The 16,401-nt window shown below is 40.6% G+C and overlaps 1 protein-coding gene across 1 annotated transcript in view; it reads right to left on the bottom strand.

The window, feature by feature from the left end:
* LARS2 (leucyl-tRNA synthetase 2, mitochondrial) overlaps nucleotides 1-16,401 on the bottom strand; it is a 269,656-nt gene that overhangs the window by 161,773 nt on the left and 91,482 nt on the right. Inside the window, exon 6 of the mRNA XM_089687406.1 lies at nucleotides 14,775-14,864. Within this exon, the coding sequence (XP_089543532.1) occupies nucleotides 14,775-14,864 (90 nt within the window). The remainder of the gene's footprint in view (nucleotides 1-14,774; nucleotides 14,865-16,401) is intronic.

The following is a 16,401-nucleotide window of genomic DNA, read 5'->3' on the forward strand; positions in this document are numbered from 1 at the left end:
TTAAGTGGAGGAGACGGGCTGTGTCTGAGTTGTCGAGGTTGACAAGGATGTTGAAATCCCCAAGGATGATGGTGGGTAGCTCAGAGGAGAGGAAGAAGAGTAACCAGGAGGAGAAGTCATCCAGGAAGCGGGGTATGGATCCAGGAGGCCGGTATATCACAGCAATCTTCAGGGGGGTTGGGGAGAATAGTCGGACGCAGTGGGCCTCGAAGGAGGAGAAGGATAGGGAGGGGGGGTTTGGGAGGACTCTGAAGGTGCTCTGCGGTGACAGGAGCAGACCAACCCCACCACCTTTACGACCGTTAGGCCTGGGTGAGTGGGTCCAGGTGAGACCTCCATAGGAGAGTGCAGCAGGGGAGGTAGAGTCAGTGGGCTGGATCCAGGTTTCCGTGATCGCTAGGAGGTTGAGGGAACGGAAAACAAAGAGGTCGTGGATGGCGGTAAGCTTGTTGCACACCGATCGGGTGTTCAGGAGTGCACATGAAAACGGGGGGGAGATTTTAGGGAGCAGGGGGACAGATACTAAGTTGCGGGGGTTGCGGCGGGACGTGGAGGCGGGAGATTGTTGTACAGGTGAGGGAGGTGGTGGAGGGCCAGGATTCGGGGAGATTTCCCCCGCGGTTATGAGGAGGAGAAGGGTGAGAAAGGTGGCATGGGAGCGGGATGTGCAGGAGCGTGAAAAACTACTAGTGGAGGTGTTGGGGTCAGTGGGAGAGTGGAGTAATAGGAGGAGGTGGTGGGTGCCGTAGAGGGGCGAAGGAAGCAGTGAGGAGACAATATACAATTGTTTGGGAGGAGCAGAGGGATATAGTGAATGGATTTTGGGAACGGAGGAGAGGAAAATGAGAAGGAGGAGTGGAAGAGGTGTTTTGGGGAGGTGATGAGAGCAATAGTAGGGAGATGATAGCAATGAGGGGGAGATGTACACGTTTTGGGGTGGAGCAGAGGGGTAAAGAAATGAGATTTTGGGAATAGAGGATAGTAATGTGATAAGGAGAAGAGGGGTGTATTATATAAAGGTACACGGAGTGGGACTCAGGCATGTAAGAGATGTTTCCCAGGGTGTTTGCTTGCAGTCTGTCCAGCGTGCAGTAGAGTTTATTGCTGTTGTTGTGTCTTCCTGCTGCTTAAGTTCTCCTGCTTTAGTTCAACTGCTGCGTTTAACTGCTTCGCACTCGTTCTAAGCCGCACTCAATCTGAAGCAGCACCCCCATGACCCCCTGGGCAGTATGGTTCCGATGGGATTTGTTCCTTCCAGCTTTGGTAATGTATTAATTCTATGCTGTGACGCTGTCAAATGATGTGTCTATTTCATGCTGTAATGCTCACATTATTATTGGTGTGTGTTATTATGCAGATTGTGTTGACTATAAGATATACCCTCCTGTGTGTCATGTGATAATACAAATGGAGGTTTTGACAGCGCAAGAATATTGCAGTTGGATTCTGTTATTTCTTGGAGTGCCGGGTGAATGCTATGATGTGCCAGGGCAGGTATTCATTGGGTAGAGGATCTTTCACATGCATAGAATATGTAATGGTGTAAATGCTGATTAAAAGTACCTGTATGACTACATGTTGATTGTGTGCGTGTATATGACTTGCTTTTAGTTATTGCACCCAGCATTTTGTATTACAACAGGTAAGTATGATATTTGTTATTTTAAAGAAAAAAAAATTACCTTTAGAACTACATTATACAAAATTAAATAAAAATCTTTGCTGACAGACTTTAAACTGTTAAGACTTTAAATCTTTTATTGTTTTATCTCATTTAGCTGTAATCTAATTCATGTTTATTTAAATGTAATTTGGGAATATATCCTGGGGCTACAAGGCCATTAGGAAGTTGTTGATCTTTGTTTTACTGATCACCTACAAGAAAAAAGGCCATCTGACACATCTTATTGACCAGAATAGTAATTTGTAGTAATCTTTCACAATAATGTTTTTCTTCACCTTTCCTTTATGGTTGAGACCATATTAGATAGTAAAAATGAACAAAAAGTAAAAGGTAGAATTTTACTGGCTTAAAGAAGACACAGCCTACTAGAGCCTAGCTATACTACAGCTGAATACTACACTATGTGCACAATTATTAGGCAAGTTGTATTTTTGAGGATTCATTTCATTATTGAAAAACTACAGTGCTCTCGGTCAATCCAAAAAGGTTAATAAATCTCAAATCTGAATGTTTAAAAAAAAGTAAAAGTAAGGTTTTAGCTTTCTTAGGAGAGTATCTATGTGTCCACAATTATTGAGCAACTATTAGTGTGCAGAATTGTTATGAAACTAAATGAAAAATTAACATTTTCCTATCTCACTTGTTTATTTTCATCTGGTAACCGCTTCCCGACCGCCCTATAGCAGAAATACTGCTACAGGGCGGCACGGGTGCTCAAAATCACGTATATATAGATTAGATTTTTTAATTTTTTTTACTGGACATGTTTACCCACTTCCGCGCTGCCCTATAGTAGAAATACTGCTACAGGGCGGCATGAGTGCGCAAAATCATGTATATATATGTGATTCTCGCTCCCATGGTTTTCGCGCCCCTACCAGATAGCCTCAGATTGCCCGTCAGTACACTAGTAATCACATTTAACCCCTTGATTGCCAGGAACATGCTCACATACACAATAAACCTCCATTGCTAGTATAGTGTCTGAACGAATCAATATCTTTGATCAGATCAGCACAATACCAGCATTCACATTTGTAAAGTGTCCCCAAAAATGCAGCGTTAGCGGGATCAGCCCCGGCACCTGCGTTTAGCCCCTACGCGTACCCTTACCCCCCTTCTCCCCCAGCAAGTGCAGCGTCAGTAAGTAACTGTCACTTGATACATTGCACACAAAACCGCAGTGTTCGCAGAATCAGGCCTGATCTCTGTTAGCACTTGCCAGTAAATTTTGATGACTCTCATATGCAGCAGAGTGTCAGCACGTGCCGCTCTACCTTTTGCTGAACTGGCGAGCACAAGTGGCCTAATACATCCTGGCCTTTAACATACCAGCACTGCAGTAGTACTTGGTGACGTGGCGAGTACCATAAGTGCAGTACAAGCCGGTGTGGTGGCAAGCACAAGTAGTGTCCCACAGCCACCAAGAACAAACAAGAGATCCCTGTGCTCAAATCCATACAGCTAGTGCATGCATTTATCCATCAGGTGCTAAAGGGGTGTAACCACATAACACTAGAAATTCTGAAGGACCCTCTGCACACTGATATACCCTTTCAAGCAAACTATGCAATAAATAGGGATATTTAGTTCACACATATTGCAATACATGCTTAAGCTGGCCAACTGCGTCAAAGTAATCCCTCTATGGCCAGTCCTACTCTGCCCTGCCTACACAAGTGCTACTGTGGACACAATGCTAGCATAGGGGAAAAGACACAATGGGGAGAGCTACAAGGTTCAGGTCTGGCTACTGACCCAACAATACAACAAACAAGAGATCCCTGTGCTCAAATCCATACAGCTAGTGCATGCATTTATCCATCAGGTGCTAAAGGGGTGTAACCACATAACACTAGAAATTCTGAAGGACCCTCTGCACACTGATATACCCTTTCAAGCAAACTATGCAATAAATAGGGATATTTAGTTCACACATACTGCAATACATGCTTAAGCTGGCCAACTGCGTCAAAGTAATCCCTCTATGGCCAGTCCTACTCTGCCCTGCCTACACAAGTGCAGAGCCACCAAGAATTCGCACACAGACCCGTAGAGCCCCTAGTATCCTTCCAGATGTGCTTGCAAATCCCAATTGGCAGCCCATAAATTCTGCAGCACCCATACTTCCCCCATTCACTGTCCAACCCGGAATTCAGGTGGAATCAGCAAATTTAACTCCTCCCCTTGATTTTTTGGCATTGCTTTTCAAGGAAGATCTGTATGCATTGATTGTGGATCAAAGCAATTTATATAAACAGTTTATCGCCGCCAATCCAAATTCAAACCTTGGCAGACCATTCGCATGGAAACCCATTACAGTTTCCAAATTTAAAGTTTTTTTGGGCCTAACCCTCAACATGGGCATTACGTTAAAAAAATTAATTGCAGTTGTATTGGTCCACAGACCCCAATTCATCATATGCCTGTGTTTTCTGCTGCCATGGCAGGGGTGACCCTGAATTTGACCGGCTCCACAAAATTCAGCCCCTCATAAATCACCTTAACCAAAAATTTGCAGATGTCTATACTCCCCAACAAAACATCTGCATTGATGAGTCCCTCCTTAATTTTTCTGCCCGCCATGCATTCAAACAATTTCTCTCCAGCAAGCATGCCAGATGTTGGGTCAAGATGTATAAGACCTGTGAGAGGGCAACAGGCTATACTTATAAGTTTCAGATTTACGAGGGAAAAGATGGAGCCCCCCGGATGCCCAGACTACATGGGGAGCAGTGGCAAGATAGTTCGGGATTTGGTGTCATCCTTTTTCCATATAGGGTACCACTTATACGTGGACAATTTTTATTCAAGCGTACCACTATTTAGACATTTGTACAATCTTTTTATTGGCACATGTGGCACCGTGTGGCCTAATTGCCAGGGCTTTCCCCAATGGCTTGTAAATACCCGTCTTAGAAAAGGGGAAAAAGCCTGCTTGAGAAATGAGGATGTCATTCAGCTGCAGCACAGACTTGTTTATTCTGACAGCAACAGGGTCTAGCTCTCAGAATATACATAAGTAGGTGTGTGCAGTGCGGTTGTATGAGATTTTTCATTCGCAGTTGAAAAAAAGAGCATATATGCCAAAGCATGGGAGCCTGTGGCGGCCAGCGGGTGGATGGCCCTTATGCTTTGGCATATATATTTTATAATATTTTTTGGAACATTTATTGTGTGCCCACCATTAGAAGTGGGTGGATGCACGGCAGTATATTCTAATGGTGGGCATACCACACACTTTTTCTGGCAGAGATTTCTTCTTTTTTTTCAGGCAAGAACATAGCATATACACCCAACAAGGGCCAGTGATGTACTGGTACATTACTGGACTTCGAGTGGTTATACCAGTCTCCTAGATTGTAAGCTCGAAAGAGCAGGGCCCTCTAACCCCTCGTGTATTGTATTGTTTCTGTCTTGTCTCATGTTCTGTCCCCCTTGCTATTGTACAGCGCTGAGCAAACCCTTTGGCGCTATATATATACTGTATAATAATAATAATGATGCCTGCAGCTGCATTTAATCACTTTAGTTTCACAGGATATAAACAGCACCATTTGTAAATTGGGAAAGAATCTGATCACACTGATCTTGGTGAGATTAGATAACGTAAGGGCAGTGGAGATATCTAGAGTCTGATAGACCCCTGATTTCTCAAAAAAGTATGACAATGCCCATTAAAGTTATAGAGGATATTTGCATTCCCTGTGATAGCATTAAAAATTATAAAAAAAAAAAAAAAATGAAAAGGGACAGTGTTAAAATAATTAAAATAATAATAATAATAAAAAAAAAAAAAAAAAAAAAAAAAAGAAACCCCAACATCACCCTCGCCCCCCCCCCCCTGCACACCTGCGTGCGCTAGCATTGACCCTGTGCCAGTATGAAAACAGCAGTTGCACCATGTATGTGAGGTATAATTCTAGCACTAGACCTCCTCTGTAAATCTTAAATGGTAGCTTGTAAAGGCTTTTAAAGCGTTGCCTATGGATATTAAAAATGTATGCAGTTTTTCGCAATTGCACGGGGCATGCGCAGTGTTAAAGCATGTCATGTTTGGTATCTACAGTTGTGGCCAAAATTATTCAACCCCCACTGAAATTGAGTGTTTTGGCCAGTTTGACATTGCTTTTGATCATTCAGTCATCTTGCTTACATTTACATTAAAGAGGCACTTGTAGGTCAGACAAATATAACATAACAGTTATAATGAAATAACCACAAATGTCTTTTCTGTGCTCACAGCATTATCAGTTTTATTCAACCCCCAAGTGACATTCAATCTTAGTACTTAGTACAGCATCCTTTTACAGTTATAACAGCTTTTAAACGTGAAGCATAGCTTGACACAAGTGTCTTGCAGCGATCTACGGGTATCTTCGCCCATTCTTCATGGGCAAAGGCCTCCAGTTCAGTCACATTCTTAGGCTTGCGCACTGCAACTGCTTTCTTTAAGTCCCACCAGAGGTTCTCAATCGGATTTAAGTCTGGTGACTGCGATGGCCACTCCAAAATGTTCCAGCCTTTCCTCTGCAACCATGCTCTAGTGGACTTGGAGGTATGCTTGGGATCATTGTCCTGTTGAAAGGTCCAACGTCTCCCAAGCCTCAGGTGTGTGACGGACTGCATCACGTTTCCATCCAATATCTCCTGGTACTGAAGAGAATTCATGGTACCTTGCACACGCTGAAGCTTCCCTGTACCTGCAGAAGCAAAACAGCCCCAAAGCATGATTGACCCTCCACCATGCTTCACAGTAGGCAAGGTGTTCTTTTCATCATAGGCCTTGTTCTTCCTCCTCCAAACATAGCGTTGATCCATGGGCCCAAACAGTTCTAATTTTGTTTCATCAGTCCACAGAACACTATCCCACAACTTTTGTGGTTTGTCCACATGGCTTTTGGCATACTGCAGTCGACTCTTCTTATTCTTTGGAGACAGCAAGGGGGTACGCCTGGGAGTTCTGGCACGGAGGCCTTCATTACGCAGTGTGCGTCTTATTGTCTGGGCTGAAACTTCTGTACCCACATCTGACAAATCTTTTCTCAGTTCCTCAGCAGTCACACGGGGACTTCTCTCCACTCTACGCTTCAGGTAGCGCACAGCAGTCGAAGTCAGCATCTTCTTTCTGCCACGACCAGGTAGCGTTTCAACAGTGCCCTTTGCCTTGAATTTGCGAATGATGCTTCCTAAGGTGTCTCTTGGTATGTTTAACATCTTTGCAATCTTCTTATAGCCATTGCCCTTCCTGTGAAGAGAAATCACCTCTTCTCTTGTCTTCCTGGACCATTCTCTTGCCTTCACCATGTTTGTAACCACACCAGTAAATGTCTAGAAGGAGCTGAGTATCACAGTCATTTTAAAGCTGCCTAATTGGTGCTTATTATGCTTGATTGCTGCTCGGTGACATCCACAGGTGTTTTCAATACCTGATGGAAAGCACCTGTATGAACCTCTGTTCTTCAGAGTGGTAGTCTTTAAGGGGTTGAATAATTGTGGCAATGAAGAAACCACATAAGAACCATTTACTACTGTATTACATAAACAATTGATGTCATTTTAGTTGCATTTGGGTAGTTACAACGTCCTTGTAGGATTTGATTCTGAATACAATTCCAAATGTACACTATAGTCCCTAAACCCCTTTACAGCATTGGGGGTTGAATAATTTTGGCCACAACTGTATTTACTCGGCATACCATCATCTTTTATATTTTACCAAATAATTGGCCAATATATTGTGTTTTTGTGCATTAAAAGTAAAAAAAAAAGTGTATTTTTTCCCCAAAAATTTGCGTTTGAAACATTGCTGTGCAAGTACTAAGTGACATATAAAAATGAACCATTTTATTCACTAGGGTGTCTGCTTTAAAAAATATATAATGTTTTGGGGTTCAAAGTAATTTCCTAGCAAAAAAATACAGATTTTTTTTTTTCATGTGAACAAAAAGTGTCAGAAAAGGCTTGGTCTTCAGGTGGTTAGAAGAGTGAATGATGTGTGGTATAATCTTCTAATGCTAGGCATAAAATGCCCCCACCCCACCAAAACAACCCCCTTTTTGGAAAGCAGACACCCCAAACTATTTGCTGAAAGGTATGTTGAGTCAATAGAATAATTTATTTTTTTACCACAAGTTTTTGGAAAATGACAAAAAAAAATTTTTTTTTTATTACACAAAATTGGCACTTAAATGATTTATTGCTCACACATGCCATGGAATATGTGGAATTACTCTCCAAAATACATTCTGCTACTTCTCCCAAGTATGGGGATACCACATGTGAGAGACTTTTTGGCAGTCTAGCCAAGTACAGGACCCCAAAATCCAATAGGCACCTTCAGGCTTTTAAAGGGCTTTATTACCTCATTATACTTCCTGACTACCTATCACAGTTTCGGAGGCGCTGAAATGCCAGGATAGCACTAAACCCCTCCAAATGACCCCTTTTTGGAAAGTAGACACCCCATGGAATTTGATAAGAAGCATGGTGAGTATATTGCAGATCTTGTTTATTGCCACAAGTTTTTGGAAAATGAAGAAAGAAAACAAAAAAACATATTTTTCTTTTTTTTAGATATTTCAAAACCTTGTGAGAAAAAATGAGATCTGCAAAATACTCCCCATGCCTTTTTAAATTACTTGGGGTGTCTCATACATGTGGTATCCCCATACTTGGTAGAAGTAGCAGAATGTATTTAGGGGTGTAATTCCACATATGCCCATGGCTTCTGTGAGAAATATATAATTTAAATGACAACTTTGTGTTAAAAAAAAGCTTTTGTCATTTTCCAAAAACTTGTGGAAAAAAAATAAATATTCCATGTGCTCAATATGCCTCTCAAAAGATAGATTAGGGTGTCTACTTTCCGAAAAGGGGTCATTTGGGGGTGTTATTTTAGCATCTCAAGAAATGTGATAGCCAGTCAGAAAGTAAAAGCTGTGTAAATACCATTATCTATACTATAGTTTGTAGATGCTATAACTTTCACACAAAGCAATCAATATACACTTACTGGGATTTCTTTTACCAAAAATATGTAGCAGAATACATTTTGGCCTAAATTTATGACGGAAATTTAGTTTTTTGGATATTTTTTATGACAGAAATGAGAAACTGTCGTGTATTTCAAAATTTTCAGTCTTTTTTTTTTTTTATAGCATGAAAAATAAAAAGCGCACAGGTGATCAAATACCACCGAAAGAAAGCTCTATTTGTGTGGAAAAAAAGGACATAAATTGCATTTACATACAGTATTGCATGACCGTGCAATTGTCAATTAAACTAGTGCAGTGCTGTATAGCAAAAAATGGCGTAAACTGCAGTATCTATACCATAGTTTGTAGACGTTATAACTTTCACACAAAGCAATCAATATACACGTATTGGGATTTTTTTTTTTTTTTTACCAAAAACATATAGCAGAATACATTTTGGCCTAAATTTATCACTAACTTTGAGTTTTTTATATATATTTTTTTATAGCCGAAAGTAAAAAATATAATTTTTCTTCAAAATTTTTGTTTATAGCGCAAAACATAAAAAGCGCACAGGTGATCAAATACCACAGAAAGATAGCTCCATTTGTGTGAAAAAAGGACATAAATTTTGTTTGGGTACAGCATTGCATGACCACGCAATTACAAGTTGAAATAGTGCAGCACCGAATAGCAAAAAGAGGCCTGGTAAGGAAGGGGGGTAAATCCTCAGGAGGGCAAGTGGTTAAAGCGAGAATAGTAAACAAAATTTACAAATAAACATTTCTGACATAAAAAAAATAAATCAGTGACCAATATTGCCACAGCCTCCCAGATACTGTTCAGAGGGGTGAACTGTTTTCCGTTACCGTAAATCTCCCGTTATAGAAGGGCCAACAAGTTTTCAATAGGATTTAGGTCTTTTTCATCTTCAGGACCTTTACTGTCTAGCCAGGCAGTGGAGTACTTTGATGCATGCGATGGAGCATTATCCTGCATAAATATGGTCTTCTTGAATTTTTCCTGTACCACTGCTTGAAGAAAGTAAGTGTCTTCTAAAAACTGGCAATAGGTTTGGGAGTTGATTTTGAGTCCAACTAGCTCATCTTTAATAATACTAGTCCATACCAATATCCCACCTCCACTTTGCTGGAGAATGAGTTGAGTGGAGCTCTGTGCCCATTACTGATCCAGACACAAGCCTATCCATGTGGTCCATTAAGAGTCACTCTCATCAATCCATAAAACCTTTGAAAAATCTGTCTTCAGATACTTCTTGGCCCAGTCTCAATGTTTCAACTTATGTGTCTTGTTCAATGGTGGTCGGGTTTCAACCTTCCTTGCCTTGGCCATGTCTCTGAGCACTGAACACCTTGTACTTCTGGGGACTCCAGGTAGGTTGCAGCTCTGGAATATGACAGCACTGGAGGATAATGGGTTCCTAGTAGCTTCATGTTTGATTCTTCTCAAATCTTTGCCAGTTAATTTCTCTGTTTTTTCTCTACACGTTTCTTGCAACACTGTTGACTATTTGAAACAAAATGTTTGATGGTTCTGTGATCACGCCCCAATATCTTAGCAAGAGTGCTGCATCCCTCTGAAAGACTTTTTACAATTTTTGACTTTTCAGGTTCAGTTAAATATATTTTTTGGCCCATTGTTCCTGAGGAAAAGAAGCTGCCTAATAATTATGCACACCTCGATATAGGGTGACGATCTTCTTGGGCCACACCCTCCCTCATTCCACAAATACACATCACCTGATATGCTTAAATCCAATAAGCATTAAAGTTTATACAGCTTGGAGTTGGACAATATGCATAAAAATGATGATTTGGTCAAACTAATCACTTGCCTAATAATTGTACACACAGTGTCTATTGCTTACAATTAGGAATTGCTGAGTCTTGCTGTCTCTGAAACTGTGAGGGAGGCTATATAGCCTCTTTAAATGGGCCCCCAAGGCCTCTTTAAATGGGCCCCCAGGAGGTATTATCCATAATTTGCTGGTATGTAGTAAATATTAGCACATTATTGACAGATTTACCTGCCAAACAATGCGCTTTAGCAATGCGCTGCCAGCTCTCCTGCTGGTCACGGCTGCTTTCATCTTCTCCCAGTCTTCCTTCTGGGTTCGGTCTGTCCAGCCGCATGAATGGCCAGGCAACGATAATGTTACTCCCATGGACGTTCACATAATTCACTTCACCATAGTACAGGAGGGTGCATGCGCAGCTCAGTGTACATTACCATTGACAGGCAGGGAGAAGCATTTATAACAGAAAAGACCAATAGGGTACTTGCATGATTTAGATGGTGTATATGTGTCACCTAGATTTCTCACTGACACATGGGGGGGGGGGTTAATAAACAATGTCTGAAACATACTTTGTCTAAACTTTGTCTCAACTGCAGTTCAGCCAAGGAGCTTAAAAATGTTCTTTTTATAATCTGTGAGGGAATAAAAATTAAATATGGAGGCAGATTCAAGGAGGTCCAGTCACTAAAATTTTCTTCTGGCTGAGGTCTGAATAGGGTGTCGCCATTAGAGTGCAACTTTACATCATGTATTCCCATCACATCAGGTGTGCCCATCAGAGTGCTCCTTTACATCAGTTGTCCCCATCAGAGTGCCCCTTTACATCACGTATCCCCATCACAATGCCACCTTACATCAGGTATTCCCGTCAGAGTGCCCCCTTACACTAAAAGTACCCCTTTCCATCATATTTTCCTATCAGAGTGCCCCTTTATATCATATTCCCCATCAGAGTGCCCCTTTCCATCAGATGGGCCAATCAGACTGCCCCCTTCCACATGTGCCCATCAGAGTGCCTCTTTCCACAGTATGTGCCCATTTGTGCCCCCTTACATAACATGTGCCCATCAGACAGCCCCCTTAACATAAAAGATGTCCATCAGAGTGCCCCTTAACATAAAATGTGCTCGTCAAAGTATCCCTTAACATAAAATGTACCCGTCAGAATGCCCCTTAACATGAATTGTGCCCGTCAGAGTGCCCCTTAACATAAAACAAGGGGCATGCTGATGGGCACATTTTATGTTAGGGGCCACTCTGATGGGCACATTTATATTAAGAAGCACTCTGATGAGCACATTTATATTAAAGGGCACACTGATTGGCACATTTTATGTTAAGTGGCACTCTAATGGGCACATTCTATGTTGTGCCCATCAGAGTGCACCCTAACATTAAATGTGCCCATCAGCATGACCCTTTAACATTAAATGTGCCCATCAGAGTACCCCTGTAAGATTACACCCTACCCTGACAGCAGGCAGGGAGCAGGAGCTGGAGAGACAGTCAGCTGCAAAGGGCGGGGTGCACACGTGATGTCATCGGCTGCCGTGGCGACCACCCTGCTCAGTGGCGGATCTGTCATCGCAGGCTGGCGGTCCAGAAGGGAGCACTGATGGGGCCATTCTTCGGACTGCGGTCCGCCATTCAGCGACCGCTGCTATAGGCAATAACACCAGTTGAGACAGAATTTGTCTCAGACATTTTTTAATAATTTCACCTCAAGTTAAGGGGCTCAAGGATTTGTGTGTGCTATGGAGGAAACAAACCTAGTTGTTTTCTCAGTTTTTAATAAGTTCTGGTCTGGGTTCAGGAGCCTTAAAGGCTTTGCAGAGCTTTGAGTGACATAAAGCCTCAAGTCCTTAGTTGACACTTTACCTGTTAGCCACAGGTGTTTTTATATCTGACCTATGCTAAAGTCTCCCTCTGTTGTGAGACCCTGTTGACACTAAAAAGGAACATGTGCTGCCTGTTTATTTTGGAGAGCCCTATAGGGGGAGCCCTGTACATTCCTGCATTGAACTATGTTTGTTTACTGCCTTGCTGATTAAAAGTGCAGGACACGCCTGCTGGGACTGTTATTAGGTGTCCCTATGCCTTGCATGGTGTCCCACTGGCACTACACCTTGAGCCTGTTCCTCTTACAGTACCCATGGACAAGCCCTATATGTGACACTACTGACAACTGCTGTTAAATCAGTATTAAACCCAAAAATAAACATTTATTTTATTGCAGCTTACCAATTCTTAATGGCTGTATTAGTTTCCTGTTTTAGGCGTTCTTTCCTCTACTTTCATGTAGTGATCTGGCCAGTAACTCTGCTTCTTTTCAAAAGAAAAGCTCTCTCATAGTTACAGGAATGAGACAGACCATTTAACATTGGCAAGGGTGCTTTAAATAATTAACTTTTATTTATGTAAAAGCTTTATCCCAAAATCTGTTTGCTGTAACTGATTTTAAAGTATTAGCTAGAGTTAGGCTTCAATTTATTAGTATATTTAAATCTACTAGTACTTCTAACACTCCCCTCCCCCCCGACTGACAATGCTGCTGTGCAAATCTGTCCCCTGTGCTCATTTATCAACAGTAATGACTATATAAGTACAGAACATTACTGGCCAGGTCACCAGGGAAAAAAGCCTAAAAAAGAAAACTAATACAGCCACCACATCTAATGACTGGTAAGTTGCAATACATTGTTGCTTTTGGATTTAATATCACTTTAAGTAGCTCATGCTCTAGACACTGTATTTCAGGATAGGGAAGAGAATACATCTCACTGTAGCTGTTGTCGGCCCTAATAGGATTTGTTGCCAGTTATCTGCTACAGAGGTTACCTGTATTTTAATAGTTCCTGCAGTCTTCTCTATTCTTACTAACTCCTGATTAACAGGGTCATTCCACATTTGAACAAATTTGGTTTAAATGAAGACCATGAACAAGATAAATATTTTCAGTGTTTTCTGAATATAACTATTTTTAACAACTGTTCCAAAAAATACAGTAGGTAATCTACAAAATTAAATTAAACCATAATGTAAGAAGCAATCTATGAAATCTACAAGTTTTTGTCCTAGTATTCCACTTGGTTATATGTAACATAATGAAGAAAAAAAAATCTTTCCATGAAAAACAGTTTCTGTCCATTAAAAAACAGTTTCTAAGCAACATAGAACCTCCAACACTAACTGTGTGTTCGCTCTACCTAGCAAATCTAAACCAGAAAAAAATGTTCCTATAATGTGGTAATATGATGAGCTTTTCTTGATCTGCAAATAAATAAGTGTTGTATATGACTGTAATAAAGTAGATACAGCAGCAACACGCACAGGGCTGAGAACGTTGAGAGCCGGGAAGGAATATTAGCTGCTGTCCCATTATCGGTAAAGCTGGGAAAAGTGTTCATTGGTAGAGGAATATTTATAAAGCAGAGACATGCATAAAAAACACAGTACAGGTGAATCTTCCAGTGCATGTGTTTTAAAATACTGTGAATGATTAACCAACTGTGATCGTTTGACCTCTTTCACATGGGGTGATTACATACCCTGTGCAGGGCAGTGTTTTGCCAGCATGTGGATGCAAAGGTCATGGGTGCATCCCTATGCCGGCATCCCATGGTTGTCTAGTTGGACACTCGGCTGCATGGACATAGCCGCTGTGTCTCAATATGACATTTGTGTGGGTGGGGGTCCCCAAATGCACACAGTGTGTCCTCTGCTGTCAGAATACATCAACATTTGCTAAGATCCTTACAATAAATATAACTGACATTTAGATACAAAATTTGAAGTGGGGTATGACTAAAGGCAATTTTTTTTTATTTTTTACATAGAGATAAGAGAGATTAAAACACCTGTTCATTTTCTATTGCTGTCTCTGTACCCAGCAGGGAGATTCACCCTCAGTATTTGTACTGACACCTGTCAAAAGTGAAAGAAAATTTAAATTTTTTCTTAGTGGTCACCATACCAGGAATACAAAGGAAACCTTCCAAAAGGGGGCTGGTGACTATCATAGATTTCCGTTTCTTCCTATAGTGGCTATGGGACAGAATTAGAGATAAGCTTGGGCGTGCTCCAAAATCATCTTTTTTTTTTACTGTAATGAGCTGCAGGCCAGGTCATTCCTGCCCCCATACCTTGCCTGCCTGGAAAAAAAAAGCAGAGTTTGGCATTCAGAAAAAAATGAGCTTGGGGGATGTCCTGGCTCATCTTTAGACAGAAAGTGAAGGGAAATCTCCCCAATTGGATACAGATGGAAAAATATTTCAAAAGGCAGTTTATCTGTTACCTCTTTCTGGTATACAAGTCCAGCTTCGTACATCTTGACAAACAGATATTGAGTCCATTTGTAATAATCGGCTGAACATGTGGTAATTTCCTGTAAAAAACAAAAAATAAACATGTGAACATACTTAACACTTTATATCAATCAATTTTTTATTTATAAATATAAGTTTTTTTAAAAAACTTTATCAAGCATACTAATACATGACGTTAAAGTGGTGTGAAACCCAAGACCAAAAAATTTGATATATTGCAGCTTACCAGTCCTTAGATGTAGCGCCTGTATACATTTTTTTGTACCTGTTTCCACTTGGTGATCTGGCCAATAACTCATCTCCTGTATTATACTGACACCACTATGGATGAATAAGCACAGGAGGCAGATTTAAACAGCAGTATTGTCAGTCTTGGGGGGGGGGGTAATGATAGATGTACTAGCAGATTTAGATATACTAACAAATTGAAGCTAAAGTCCAGCTAATATGTTTTAATCATTTACAGCAAACAGTTTTTCTTTTTGGGATAAAAGTTTTACATAAACACAGGTAATAAAAGCTGATCATTTTAAGCACCCTTGCTAGTGTCAAATTGTCTGTTTCATCCCTGTAACTGAAAGAGAGTTTTTCCTGCTGAAAAAAAAACAGACTTACTGGCTGGATCACCAGATGAAAATAGATAAAAGAAAGCCTAAAAAAGAAATTTAATATAGTCCTCAGATCTAAGACTTGGTAAGCTGCAATATGTTTGCTTTTGGGTTAAATACTGCTTTAATTATTTAAATTAATATAAAGATGAATCTAACTTTTGTCACTATTATTAAACTCTGAATTATGAATTTTATTTATTGTAGCTCTATAAATAGGATCTCAACAAGCGTTGAAGGGGAAGCTCAATTGTTAAGAGGAACAGTGTTTAGGGACTCCAATGTCATTCGGCATTCCAGCTTGTGACAACAAGTTTGAAGAATCAGCATGAACCTCACAAGTTTTGCTTCACCTTGAACACAACTGTGGAGACTGGGGAATGAAACAGATGGTGAAGTCGATGCTGTCAACTCGCCTGTGAGCAAGGGAGCTGTGAAATGATGCTATAAGAAAGCTGCATGGGACTTCACAACTCCTTCAGGTGGGCTCAGTCTGCAGCAATATCTATGGCAGCAAGGACATGTCTAGCAAAAACTACAACTAGAATACAAACCCAATGCTATGCAAATAAATAATTACAGTAATATTAAAACTTACATTGCTGTTAATATCTAAACTTACAATGCTACTTCCAAAGATATGAGAGTGGATAACTCGATGAGCATTTTCAAGCTCTTTCTTGCTCTCCAGATGCATTTCTAATATATTTTTGATTATAAATATTAACAGTTGTGACAGAACATTTTCCAAAAAGTAGCTCATACTCCTTTCATACCATCATTTCTATCCAAGGCATGATTTGTAAATTATATTCTTCAGAGTACAGCAAACCATTTTCAAGTGTTTCCACATCTGAAGCTAAATTAAGATAACACCTACTTTATATTATGCTACAACATGTAACAAATATAAAGTGGTATTAAACCCCAAACCAAACAAATAATATATCACAGTTTACCAACCATTAGATGTGGCGGCTGCATTAGT

The sequence above is a fragment of the Staurois parvus genome, unplaced genomic scaffold (genome assembly GCF_062004578.1).
Source record: "Staurois parvus isolate SC_StPar_1 unplaced genomic scaffold, SC_StPar_1.0 ptg000020l, whole genome shotgun sequence".
Classification (NCBI taxonomy): Eukaryota; Metazoa; Chordata; class Amphibia; order Anura; family Ranidae; genus Staurois; species Staurois parvus.